General features: G+C 45.5%; 2 protein-coding genes across 3 annotated transcripts in view; one reads left to right on the top strand and one right to left on the bottom strand.

Moving 5' to 3' along the window:
- ROR1 (receptor tyrosine kinase like orphan receptor 1) overlaps positions 1-9826 on the bottom strand; it is a 409096-nt gene extending 399270 nt beyond the window's left edge. Inside the window, exon 1 of one of the 2 annotated variants that reach the window (XM_024233924.3) lies at positions 9289-9826. In XM_024233924.3, the coding sequence (XP_024089692.1) occupies positions 9289-9382 (94 nt within the window). In that variant the 5' untranslated portion in view covers positions 9383-9826. The remainder of the gene's footprint in view (positions 1-9288) is intronic. The other variant, XM_054554395.2, reaches the window with a different exon arrangement.
- LOC129059069 (guanylate cyclase-like) lies at positions 9567-11593 on the top strand. Its single transcript, XM_054554460.1, has 2 exons — positions 9567-10141; positions 11248-11593. The coding sequence occupies exon 1, from the start codon at positions 9567-9569 to the stop codon at positions 10017-10019; it is 453 nt and encodes a 150-aa protein (XP_054410435.1). The 3' UTR covers positions 10020-10141; positions 11248-11593.
- Positions 11594-13905: the final 2312 nt, after the last annotated feature.

The following is a 13905-nucleotide window of genomic DNA, read 5'->3' on the forward strand; positions in this document are numbered from 1 at the left end:
GCATTGTGAGTGTTCAAGGAGTGTTCAGCAGCCAGTGAAAGACCTGGTCAGGATTAATCTGCTTCTAAAGCCCATATACTCTTGCTCTGCTGTGCACCTTTTCAACAGACATGTGGTCGTTGGAAGAGTAAGTAGTTGTGTAGTTACCAAATGGAAGGGAAGACACCAAGACAGTTGCTCTTGTATCTTCTCCCATCTGCCCTTATCCTGGCTTTTAGCCTGGATTCTGCTTTGGGCATGGTAGAGGATTCACACAGGTGTGGAGCTGGAGAGAATCAAGATGCCTAATAGTGAACGATAATGCTCCTAGAACTCTGGCTTACCTCATAGGGTCGTCCTGAAGACTATGCAAGTTAAAATGCTTAAAGAACTTAGAATAGTACTTGGCCCACAGTATGCTCAGTGTGTTAATTATTAGTATACTATTATTATTTTCATCAAGCAGACAAGAGGGGGGAATAGAATTAAGTAGCCTGCACTATAAGAGAAAACGGCTGCATTAGAGAGAATAAGACACAATCATATACCTTTGATAAGCAGCCCTGAAATGCACCACATTTTTAACTCCCTGGGATACCCTTTGGGAAGAAAGACAAGTCTTCAGGCTCCCAGTGAAACTGCTTCCTTCTCTCTTCTCCTCCACCCTTCATATGCTAAAAACACAACAGGCTTCATTCAACGCTGTCTTTCTTCACTCTCCCATCCCCTGGAGATCAGCTTCATTCCGCAGTGAAGGCCTGGTTTAAGAATTCAGGATAGTCTCAGCAAGTCCATGGAGACCCCCAGAGCAGCTGCAGGCTGCTGTAGAACTCCAGCCCTTTTCCAGCAGTGGAATGTCCAACTCCTCTTCTCCTCTCCCATCCTTCAATCCCACACCCTCTCAATCCTTCCTTCAAGGCTCACATCATATCACACTTCCTCCCGAAAGACCCACCCTTCTAGGGATTCTGCATATATAATTGCCAACTCCGTACTCACTGGCTGTATAAAGTGCCTATTTTACTGCCCCTAAGAGGTAAACTCCCCAAGGGTAAAGGCCACCCTTAGTTCTTCTAGATTCTCTACAGTGCTAGAGGCACCCTATGTGTGCCATAAATTATTTGGGAAGGGGTTTAATTTACTGGATGGAGCCCCAGGCTCTGCATGAAGGGGTCAGACACAAACCAGGTTTCCTATTTTATTCTATCTAAAAATGCTGGTCCTAACCCACTAAATTGATCTCACCACGCACTGATTTACAACCTCACGTTAGTTAAGGTAACATTAGCAGCTGTAACAAAAAAAAACAAACAAACAAAAAAAAAACCCTCAAAATCTCAGCCTTAACAATGGACACTTGTTTTTGGTTCATATAAAACCTAAACAAGTGTGGCTTCCACCATACAGTGATTAAGGGAGAGTCTCAGGCTCTTTCCATGTTGTGACACTTTCAACATATGACTTCTAAGGTTGTCAAGCCACCGAAGAAGGATCATAGCAATTCTGCCTGGGGAGTTTTTTATGGGTCAAGCCTACAAGTGACAAAAATTACCTCCAATTTCATTTAATTGGCTAGTATTTAGTCACATGGCTTCACTTAACTGTGAGAAAGCTGAGAAATGTTGTTTAGTCATGTGACCGGAAGAGATGGAAACATATTTGGTGATCAGCTAGCAATCTCTGCCATAAATCTGCCATTTGAAAAACCCTCCAAGGCAATGATCTAACCTTATTCATCTTTATATCTCCAGTGAGACTATCAGAATATTTGGTTCACTGTAAGTGCATAGAAAATGTATGATCAATGAATGAATGAGGGCAGGTGGTAAATCCTGGCCAGAGTTGTAGGAGCGCTGTAGTTCATGATGAGATATCTTGATTCTCTCCAACCCCACACCTATCCAAATCCCCTCCCATACCCAAAGCAGTCCAGTCCTAAAAGCCAGGATTAGAGCAGGTGGCAAATGTACCAGAGCAACTGTATTGGTGTCTTCCCTTTCATTTGGTGACTGCACAGTTACTTACTCTTCCAACAACCACATGTCTGTTTAAAAAGTGCACAGGGGAGCAAGAGTACATGGGTTTTAGAGGCAGATAAATCCTGCCTCTAACTGAGCACTCACTGAGCACTCACTAGGCACAGTCTGAGTGTGTTCCATGAATTATTTCATTGACTCTTCATAATAAGCCTACGAAGGAGGCACTCCTGTTCTTCCTCTGACCCTCTGATCCTCTGAGAATTAATGTATTCTTCCCCATGTTCCCACAGCATTTTTTCCACAACCCTGTCCTGTAATTCGCTTGTGGGAGAGATAGTTGTGTGTAGTAACACATCTGCTCATTGGTGTCTCCCCAATCACACTTTAAGGATAACAAAAAGAGCATACACCTGAGAGTCAAAATACCTAGATTCAAATCCCAAATCCCAACTTAATAATTGTATGAATTTGGCTGAGATACTTACCTTCCTGAGCCTCAATTTTCTTATCTGTAAAATAGGATCAGAAGTCCAAACTCCAAGGAGTGCTGAGAAGCATAAATTTAATAGCTTTAAAAAAATGATACCTGGCATATAGCAGGTGCTCAAAAAAGTGAGAATTTTTCTCCTTCTCTCTCCTTGAGGGCAAAGATAATACTTTATTCCTGGACACAAATACTGTATCTTTCATGTGATAAATATATAATAAATGTTAGTTGAAATACACTGAGTGACAAGCTTCACTGTTGAAAAATAAAATAACAAACCCAACCTCTGCTTTGTCTTTAGAAGTCCTCTTTATCACCCCTCCCCCTTCCCACACACTTCATTACTCTTCTCTCTTTGGGTAACATGAACTTTTTTTCTTCTACTCAGAAAATTTAAATGGCAAACAGAGCACCTCAGGATCCTTTCCTCCGGCCATTATCCTTCTCTTTCAAGTTGTGCTCAGCAAGATTATTTGGATATTGCAGCTAAAAACGGTCAGATTACAAGTGGAGGTCCCTGAAATGTAACATTCCCCATTTTAGGATTCTGGAATTACACTAAGCACCTGGGAGGGGTTGCTCTTCCCCAAAGAGCTTGCTGTTCTGAAAAAAGCCTTTGTTTTAAGGCTTTGCAAAACTGCACTGTGGAATCCCTTCCATCCAGGTCCCCAGCACTGGCCTGGGTACTGCTCAGATCTAGAGTGTCTGCATGCTCCCTATAAAACAAAACACTCTGGAGTCCTAAAACCTTGTAAAACTTGCTGTTCTCTGAGCCTTGGTTGCTACCTTGCAGCAGGACCATCGTTTTGAAGCCAAATTTTGAAATTTCTTCAGTAAGCCCTTGATAATGATGGTGGCTAACATACTTCACGTTCACTAAGTCCATGGTGCTGTGTTAGGTGCTATAGGTTCATAACATACTTTTATTCTCACAAAACCCCCCAGTAAGCCACATATTATTGCTATTCCCATTTTACACATAAGAAAACAGAGGCTCAAAAGGTTAGGTAACTTTGCCCAAGAAGGCAACAAAGCCCCAATTCAAACCCCCATTCCCTATCAGGCTCAAATCCCATTCTATTTCCATTACTCCATGCCACCTCTTTAAACAGCTATCAAAGGAAGTCCATCCTGTATAGAAATACTTGAAAAAAATAAAGTTTGGACTGTTGATCTTTTAGCCCCCCTCTCTCTCTTAAAAAAAAAAAAACAAAACACAACTATGGTTCTATGGAGAGAAGCGGGAAAAGGAAATGTAAGGAGGCCAAACATTATGAGGCTTGGCTTATCAGTATTTCATAACAGCTTTTGGATCAAGACTCTACAAAACCTTATTTATGGACAGACAGTTACTGTTAAGCAGAGCCTTTTTATACAACCTTTTCATCTGAGGATGTTGTAGCCTTCTGCTGCCTTTCTATTAGTGAGAGATGAGGTGTGAAATTTGCTGGCCCTGCCAAGATTATCCCATTAAATTATCTGCCCTCTTCCAATGTAATTCACTCAGGGGCAACTGTATGAGACTCAGGTCCTATGGATGTCCATGCCTGGGTGTTCTGGGGGGTGTGGCTGGGGGCGGGGGATGAAGGAAAAAGTTCAGATGGTGGTAGCATCCCAATGACATAACATTAATCCACGTTTCACTGCTGCCACAATTATCCCATTCCTAAACAAACTGAAAACCCCAACCGAGCTTACTGCAACAAAGAGAGAGCCTTTTTACTGCTGTTTATTTTTATTTTGTATTCGTTAGCTTTTTAGATATTCCTGGCATGCAAGTCAGTCTCCGTGTAACAAGCAGCTGCATTTAGTTAAGGATTTTCGAAGAGTTGCCCCCATCCCCTCCCCCTTCAACTCCAGAGAACTTTCTCAGACTCTCCTTTCTCTTCGAGTGTCTACCGAACAGTTTCTCCCGTCACACCCCAGGGAATGGGTGAAGCCAGGCTAAGGCCCTTCTGTTTGAGAAAGAGGCCTTGAAAACTTGAGTGTTTCTCACCTGGGGCTGGATTTGCCAGGGTCTAGTCCTTAGTGGGAACTTGAGCTGGCAAGCCAGCTGTCCCACTAGACAGCACTCTAATACATCCCCGCCTTCTCAGCCTACAACCACAGTTGTCCACCAAGATGCAAATACAAAGTCACTTCATCAAAATATAGCTCATTGATAGTTGGAAAAAACTGGTGAGCACACTTCTCAAACCACATCAAAGTTGAAGCTCATTACAAAAATGTAATTCTTCCAGAACCAGAGATCCAGGCCATCCAACAAGGTGCTTCCAGTCTATCTCTGAGTTTCAGCAAGACCATCTTAGGGAACTCCAGCACTGGAAGGAAAATTGAAATTGGCTGTCTCCAATAATTTCTTATAACCTCTAGATTATGGCTAAGCAAGCTTCCTTTTGCTGCTGTTGGAAAACCTTGGGAAATACCATCTTTGTTTCATACATTAAAAGAATATAAATTGTAAGAATTAAACAAGGAGAGAATGTCTAGGACAGCCATTAAGGTAAGAGCATGAACTGTTAGGGCTTATAAGCCCAGTAATGCCACTTTTTAGCAGTGTAACCTAAAGAAAGTAACTTAACCTCTCTGTGCCTAAGTTTACCCGTCAGTAAAATGAGCTAATTATGCCATCTCCCTTATAGGGTTGTTGTGAGGATTCAGTGAGTTAATACTTGCAAAAGGCTCAGAAGAGTGATTGGCCCATTGTAAGGATTAGATAAGTGTTTGTTAAATAAACTGTACAAATTGCATCTCAGAATGCTTGGATTCAGAGACATATTTTCTTACTTGAGGTCACAAGGACTTGGCACCATTCTTCAGCTTCTCTCAGGCCCAATTAACAGCCTGCCTGGTGGAAGGGAAACTGGGAGGTGAGAAGTGGGGGCTCCATGGTGTTAACCTGGGATAAGGCCTAGAACTGGCCACCTAGAACTGGCCTAGAACTGGCTGGCAACTCCTTTCAGCCTCCCCAGGAAGACAACCCATTGCCTCAGGCATCAAACACTCCAAGTCAGCAGTTCCTATCGTTCAGAGGTTGACACTTTTCTTGGAAAATAAGATTATAGCTATAGCTATAAATACAGAACCTAAAAATGCACATAAAATTGTGTATATTATTTCTGGGAGTTCACATATCCTTAATTTCATGTACCCCAAATTAATTTCATGCACTCACCTCTAGGCTGGGTGCTGTTCTCCAGTACTTTACATGCATGACCTCACTTCAATCTCATAACACTCTTGAAAGGCTCAGGAAAACTAACTGGCATACCCACTATACAACAGAGAAAAGATTCAAATCCAGGTCTGTTAAATGCCAAAGCCTGTGTTGTAACCATTTAGCTTTACTGTCAAGTTCTGCTACACTACACTTCTTTCATACTAGAAGATGGGACAAGAAAAGGAAAAATCCTTGAAAATATGCCATGTTGCATTTTTACTAAGCAAAGCATATATCAGAATTTTGCATACAACCAAAAAAGTTATTCTCCATTCATTCAACAAATATCTATGGACTACTTACTATATATGTGTGTGTATATATATACACTATCTGTACATATACATTTACATCAAAGTACATATAGCTTACAAAGTGTTCCATTCTCCATAGGATGCTGTGTAAAATTTTTAGAAATATTTGAAATGGGGTAGATGTTCACCATCAAACCACCAGCCAAACCCTGATACTAACTTCAGAGCAAGTGACACTTTCAGAAACTTTCCAAAAGCCTAACTGGGGGCCTGTGCTCACGATACAGAAGAGAAAGGGTGCTATAGGGCAAAGCTGACCCCTCACTAAATATCAGGCAGATAATCCCAGGCATCAGAGTAGCAAAACAGCCTACCATGTATGCTGAATCTATATTGGAAATTAAATATTTCCAAAACTGAAGGAGACAATTTGACCACATCCTTTGCCCATCCCACCTTGGTGAGGCTCCCCCTAGCCAGCCAGGGAGGATTTTCAGGCATCTCTAAAGAGTTGGGACTAGCGGACTTGGGCTCTCAGTGTTTTCACCAGAAAAGCTCACAGTCTTATTGCCTTCAAGAGACTTCTATTCTAAAAGTACAGACAAACACCTATTTAAATGGCAACGGAAGGTTTACAAAATGATAGCAAACACAGTAGCAAGCCACCTCCCTCTGGCTCCCAGCAGCCAAACCACAGAATCTATAAGATTTTGAGAAAGGCCAGGTAGGTTCCTAAAGCTCTGGGCTTGGGTGCAGTTATAAGGTAAGCTTCAGGTTCCTAAAGAAGTTGAGCTTTGCATAGGGAGGGGGTAGATGAGAAATCAACAATGGACAGACCAGAAAAAAATAAATTTAAAGGTTTTCTTCTCCTGGCTAACAAAATAGAAAAATGATGGGAGAAACGTTTTGTATCTTTTTAAATAAATACATGAAACATATCTCCCCTTAAGCTGATTTCCTGAGCCACTGGCTGGGCTACCTTAGGAATCTTGAGTCCAAGAGGAGAAAGTAAATGTGAGTTCTACCAGAAGTCTGACCCCAGAGAAAAGATCAAACATTCACAAAATGGAAAGGGATTTATAAAACAACAAATAAGACAATAATAACAGATTTGAGCTCATTATAGAAGACAGACAGACCCTCTCATATTGTTTTATATTGTTTTATACTCAGAAAAGGAAAGAGAAGCGAAACTAAAGGCAGATAGCCCGGCGCCTAGGAACCAGACCTGAAACCAAGGAACCAGACCCGAAACCAGGCCTGGGCCTGCCTGACCTAAGCCTGGTAGTTAAAGATCGACCCCTGACATAACTGGTTATGTTATCTATAGATTCCAGACATTGTATGGAAAGACAATGTAAAAATCCCTATCCTGTTCTGTTTCGTTCTGATTACCAGTGCATGCAGCCCCCAGTCATGTACCCATCACGACCCTCTCACGCGGACCCCCTTGGAGTTTTGAGCCCTTAAAAGGGACAGGAATTGCTCACTCGGTGTCTGAGGAGTTTTGTCTGCGGCTCGTCTTGCTACAATGGAATAGGCAATACCTTTTTTAAACAATTCTAAAAGGCTGTAAACAGTTAAAGGAGACAGAATTGGGGTGGCTGCTGATAAGAAGGGTGTTTACAGTGAGCAAAATCAATGCAGGGACATTTATTTAAAGGCAAGTGACCCCCACCCCCACAAGGGGCTATGATCTAAAAGCAACCATTGTTGAAAGGTGAAGTACAAAGTAAAGGAGTCCACAGAGGCAATAACTGAATTAATCAAAGCCCCAAGCCAGGAGTCCCACCTTAGTTAAAATCACCCTGCTTATCTCCACCTCAATTTGCTGGGCAACCCAACTTGAAAAGGATGTTTACATTACGTAGGCAGCATGGCCCATTTTTACTTTTCACCTAGGTGTTGTGGCGCAGGGCCAGATGTTTGGCATCACCAAGCAAAACATCTATGTGACCAAGCTGTTTACATTTCATTAGGATTTTTCATCAGGAAGGTGCACTCCCTGCTGATGTACATCTTAATTACAATTAGGAGATCTATTTACCCCCAGGAGCTTCCAGATTAGCACGACCACATTATAGGATCCGTTTCAGAAATCATCCTCAGAAAATGCTACTCTAGCTTCCAAAAACCATCTCTAAGAAATCAAAATTTACACACAACTTCCTTCCAGAGTGTGTTTTCTACCAAGAAAGTCAGCTAACTTTTAGTAAAAACTAATTCTGTATTCGTAGTCTATGTAGTGAATACATCTTCCTCTCAACTGCTAAGTAGCGCAGAGCTTTTTCTTTTCCTAAACACAGTGCTAACTTAAAAATGAAAGATGCATGATAAAAGAGCGGAGATCTATTTATCCGCTCAGGTTTAGGGCTGGGAGTGGGGGAGGGCAGAATCCAAAGGCTCCTCACCCCCTCAAGGGATGCATGTTAAAAGTGAGGCCCGAGACCCCGGAGACTTTAATCAACTTTTCCCCTCCAACCTCCAAAGAATGAATCGGTTGTCTCCACAGGCTCAGCCGGGCTCTTCCCTCTCATTGTGTACGGGCTCAGACGCAGCAAGGACCCCAGCTTCCCGCAGCGAACTAAGACGCTCGGGCTTGCGGTGAAGTCTTTCTCTAACTGTTGGGATTGTCTTTGGAGATTACCAAAATCAAATATGCATTAGATGGCTTTTCCCCCCTCTTGTTTGTAACACGCACACACATACGCGCGCGCGCGCGCGTGCACACCCAAAGCACTTTGGAGCCGCAGACCGCCTCTGACAGCACATTTTGCACAAAGTGGCAGCGGCTGCAGCGGCGCACAAGTTTTGGCCTCTATGGTGACCCTCGGGAGGGCCGGAGGGCCGGAGGGCCAGAGGCGGTGGCGATGCGAGGCCGCCAGAGCCCCAGGAGGACAGGGCTTTTGTTTGCGTCGATCCGCGAGCCGCCTGGGCTCTGGCGGGCACCACTGAAAATCTAAACTCCCTCCTGGACCGCGCCTTCCGGGCCGGCTCGCAACCTGGGGGCAGGATAGACTTGCCTGAACACCGGCTGGGGCGCGCTAGAGGTCCAGGGAGACAAGGGGGGACGCCCTGCACAAAAGTGCCCCGATCACCCCCAGGACCCCCAAACCCCTCCACGCTTCCTGTCAGCGCTGACAACCGCTGCTGCGCGCCGAGGAACGAGTCCCTGGGCGCGCCCCGGCCCGCCGCGGGGCTCCGGGGCAAACCCTGGCCTGGCGGCGCCGGCGAGCCCCGTGGCGGGTGGCCGGACGCGCCCCGGAGCCAGCGCGGCGCTTCCTGCGTGTCCCGCGCCCGGCTGGACGACGGAAGAGTGGCCATGGGTCAGGGGGTCGGGGCGGGCGGGGGCCGGCGGGCGCCTCTTACCTTGGGCAGCAGCCCCGCGTGCGGCGGCCAGCAGCAGCGCGGCCAGCAGCGCCAGGAGCGGCGGGCGCGTCCCGCGGCGGCGCGGCCGGTGCATTCCTCCTCTCGCGGCGGCGGCGGCGGCGGCGGCGGCTCCCAGGCCGCACGCAGAACATCCACGGGCTCTTCCCGGGCTCCCGGCCGCCTCGTCCCGGCCGCTGGCGCTCGCAGGACACCGGGGACGTCTGCAAAGCTCTTTGTCCCTCTAACCTGCTCCCTCGCCTCCGCCTGGCCGCCTCTGGATGCCGCGAGCGCGATCCCTTCCCAGCCCTCTGGCTGCAGCCTCGCCTGGGCCGGCGGGTCAGTCCCAGGCTGTCCGGGTCGCACCAGTGGGCGTGAGTCGCCCTGGCTCGGACTGCGAGAACAGCGCACCCTGCGCCCAGGGGCTGCCGTCCCGGGGCTCCCTCGGCGGCGGCGGTGGCGGCTGCTCCCGGTCTCCACGCTCCCTCTCTCGCTCAACTTGTCACTTTCCACCAACTCTCCAGCCCAGCGCCCCAGCCCTGACCAATGGGAGACGCGGCCCAGGCTGGCGACCCAGCGCCCTCTGCTGCCGCCCCTCAACGCCCGCACCCTCCCTGACTTCGCAGAAAGCGGTCGCGGCTCCCGCGTCTCGGGCACGCTCCCTCCCCTCCCCTCCCCCACACGCCTCAAACTCGCCACCGAACCGAGCCCGGGGGACCTTCGAGGCGACTTGACAGAAGGGGAAACCGAGGCTCAGAGAGACTTATCCGGGATCTCAAGCTAGTTCGTGGCTGGACGACAGCAGACCCAGGTTCTAGCAGCCTCAGCTCTGTCACTGTTAGCTGTGTGACTCTGGGTAATGGCACATTTATTGCTATCATACAATTTCCCTTTTGCTTTCTTCTTGGACCCAAGAGTTGAGAGAGTTCTTACACAAGTAATTTATACTTCGCCTTTTTGTCTTTAATTTGTAGTTTCACTGAATTCAATGTCATCCGTACTGCCTCCTGGCAAGATTTATTGAGGATTATCTGTGGTTATTTTTATCAATGTCCCATGGTTTTTTGAAAGGTGTTTCTGTCTTCCGAATGTGAAGATAGAATACTGTATCGATTTATCTTCTTTATATTCATTATTTTTTTCAGGCCTTCTGAATCTTTGCGTGTTTTTTTGTTTGTTTGTTTGTTTTTTGTCTAGCTGCTCTGCCATGAACCAAGGGATCATTAAAGACCTCTACAATGAGTGTGTTTTTGTCCATTTCTCCTGGTTTAACTTTATGGATTTTGTAATTCATAAATACCCATAATGATTTGACTTTCCCTGTAGAGACTGTCTTTGATCATAAAAAGTGGTGAGCACCTGCTGTTTTCAGGGCTGTGCTCTAGGCTCTGAAGATGCAAGGGTAATAGGACACCTGTCAGTCTTGCTCTGGAGGAACAGGAAGAAGCCCATAGTCTATCAGTAATCACGTGGCCACTTACTAAATACCTCCTGTTTGCCTTGTGTTTTATATGCATTTGCTCACAAATCCTCCGTTGACACTAAAAAGAGTCATTAAAAGTATATACTTCTTAGCTGTTTTACATATATTATCCCTATATTACAGTTTTAGAAATTGAAACTCAAAGAGAAAGTAAATGACTTGCCCACAGTCACACAGACATGGGGCAGCCAAGCCAGCACTCAGGCTGTTTCCACTGACAGAGTTAAAGCCTGTAACCAGAGCCTGGCACATGATAAGCACTCACTCGGGGGTTGTTGCTGTTGCAGTAGCCTCTAAGAACCCAGCTTTAGGGTTTTAAAATGAACAGTCACTTCATGGAGGGCAAGGACTCTGTCTCAATCATCTAGGTATCTTGCTGGCCTCTAATAGTACCTGGAATGCAATAGGAGCTCAATTAATGAACAAAGGTTAGGTCACCATTTGGAAAATATTAATTTCTCATCATATTTGTTTTATAGGGGTGCATGGAGGAGGGACAAAATTTCATCCATACTCCTTGGCACCAGGAAAAGCGGATCCCTGAGAGCTGAGGCATTAGAAGGGGGAAAAAATGCAGCCCAAAGTATGTCCTAGCAGGTCATGGACTCCAGACTACCAGCCCTGTGCCTTCAGGCAGGTGAATGACTAACCCATGCAGGACAAACAGTCACTTATTCTTCTCCAGGACTTCATGGCAGGAGCTGTGTTGGTAGTTTTCCCCCTTTCTATCGCTCTGACCTGAGGTCAAAAAATGATAGACAGAGAGGCCTTGGGTCAACCAGTTCATTACCTACATTGATCTGTCCCCCAAGTTTCTCTGCCTGAGATCTATTCAATCCTGTCCCAATTATCTCGCTTCTTGCCTGAGGAACTCACTGCACAAGGTTCTCTTGTTGGGAAACAGTCTTTGATGGTCAGTCTTAGTATATCACAGCCCAGAAATCAGAGGATACTCAGTTACACTGCACAGTGCTGGGCAGTCCTCTGTTGTCTACAGTCAATACACACAGTTGTCAGACAAGGAGCCTTTCTCATCCACCCACCCTGCCCCCAGCCCCCACCCTATAACTCCTAGGCCCAGGTATCTTAGGTAACAGACAGCTGCTAGTGCTGAGTATACAGAACTTAATGGCACTTTTATCAGTACTTAACCTTCCAGGAACTTAATCACAGAATCATAGACATAAGGAATGTGAGACCTGGAAAGGGCTTTGGAAATTAACTAGTACACCCCCCTCAACATTTTATACAGGAGAAATGTGGGACTCAGGAGGATGAAACTGCCTCGCCCAAAGCTGGCCAGAGCCAAAACTAGGACCTAGACCTACCAGTCCAGACCTGGGTAAGGACCATCATCAAATCATCCCAGATTCCTTCAGTTTAGCTATAGCACACAAGTTTCCAAAGAAAAGGTTGGAAATGGCCTGGCACGGTTGCTCATGCCTGTAATCCCAACACTTTGAGAGGCCAAGGTAAGTGAATTGCTTGAGATCAGGAGTTCGAGACCATCCTGGCCAACGTGGTGAAACTCCATCTCTACAAAAAAATACAAAATATTAGCCTGGTGTGGTGGCGCACCTGTAATCCCTGCTACTCAGGAGGCTGAGGCATGAGAATTACTGGAGCCTGAGAGGTGGAGGTTGCAGTGAGCAGATATAGCGTCACTGCACTGTAGCCTGGGCAACACAGCAAGACTCCATCTCCAAAAAAAAAAAAAAAGCTGCAGTGGGGGGTGTTAGAAAAGGCTTTTCCTGTTTAAAAAAGTAAAAGAGGTAAATATATATATAATATGCAATATATATGTGTATATGTATATTTATTTATTTATGCAAGTTCAGTAAATGCCAATGTTTAAGAGCACAGGCTGGGGAGCTGGGCTGCTTGGTCTCAAGCTTCAGCTTCTCTGGTTGCTGCTGAGTGGCTATGGACAAATATCGTAGTTGCCTATACTTTTGTTTCTCACCTGTAAAATGATGATGATAATAATAGCACCTATTTCATGCTGTGGTTAGTGTTAATTGAGTTAACTCATAGAAAGTGCTTTTGTGAGTATCTGGCACAGAGAGACACCTAATAAACAGCAGATATTATCTTTATTGTTTACTACATGAACCTACTTATATCATCAAAATAAGGTTGGTCTTAGCCCGTTTTTAACAAATGGGCTAAGTGAAATGAGTTTTTAAAACTTGCCCAAAGTCAAAAAATTAAAGCAAAAAGACAGGACTCCATCCCAAGTCAAATATCTCTCTACACTATACACCGCTGTCTCAAACCGCTGGTGGGCTATGAAAAAAGCTCCAAGCAATCTAAATGTTCCTCTCACAAACCTCTTTTGGCCATGCCCTCTCTTTTAGGAAGCCAGAAGTTGACACAAATGGATTAGAGAATCCAGGTGAAGCTGCTCACTTCCCAGGGGCCTGGCTCAACCTGAGGTACTGGCTGAGGCTCCTGCTACTTACAGAGGCACTCATCTCCCCTGGCCTCTTGCACTGGCCCACACGGTTCTGTTTATTATCACTGTGAGGCATAGTGGGAAAATGGAACAAGAGCAGGGCAATAGTAAATCATTGGGGTCAGGTGCCAGGGGGAGCATTAAATAGAAAACTATCTTTCATTTCAAAAACTTGGTGGGAGAGACTCATTTGGGCCATCTGCTTGATTTACCCAACAAATACAACCATTAATTATCCTTGGAGAAACGGTGTAGTGTGATGCTTACCAGGAAGAGTTCAGGAGCCAGACTGCATGGATTCAAATCCTGCTCTGCTCTTAATAGTTGTGAGACCTGGGTCCCTGTATTTTAGTTTCTTCATCTGTAAAGAGGCATAACAATAATACCTACCTGTAGCTTTGTTCTGAAGATTAAATTAGTTAATACCTGTAAAGAATTTAACATAGTACCTGTTACACAGTAAGCAGCCAATATTTATTAGCTACTATTGTTAGTGATTAAGAGAATGGACTCGGGCCGGGCATGGTGGCTCACGCCTGTAATCCCAGCACTTTGGGAGGCCGAAGCAGGTGGATCACGAGGTCAGGAGTTCGAGACCTGCCTGACCAACATAGTGAAACCCCGTCTCTACTAAAAAAAGAAATAGAAAAATTAGCCGGGCGTGGTGATGTGTGCCTGTAAT

The sequence above is a fragment of the Pongo abelii genome, chromosome 1, assembly GCF_028885655.2.
Source record: "Pongo abelii isolate AG06213 chromosome 1, NHGRI_mPonAbe1-v2.0_pri, whole genome shotgun sequence".
NCBI lineage: Eukaryota > Metazoa > Chordata > Mammalia > Primates > Hominidae > Pongo > Pongo abelii.

Bases quoted from the DNA above. Each gene is read 5' to 3' on its own strand.
- LOC129059069 (XM_054554460.1), top strand. From the start codon at position 9,567: ATGCCGCGAGCGCGATCCCTTCCCAGCCCTCTGGCTGCAGCCTCGCCT.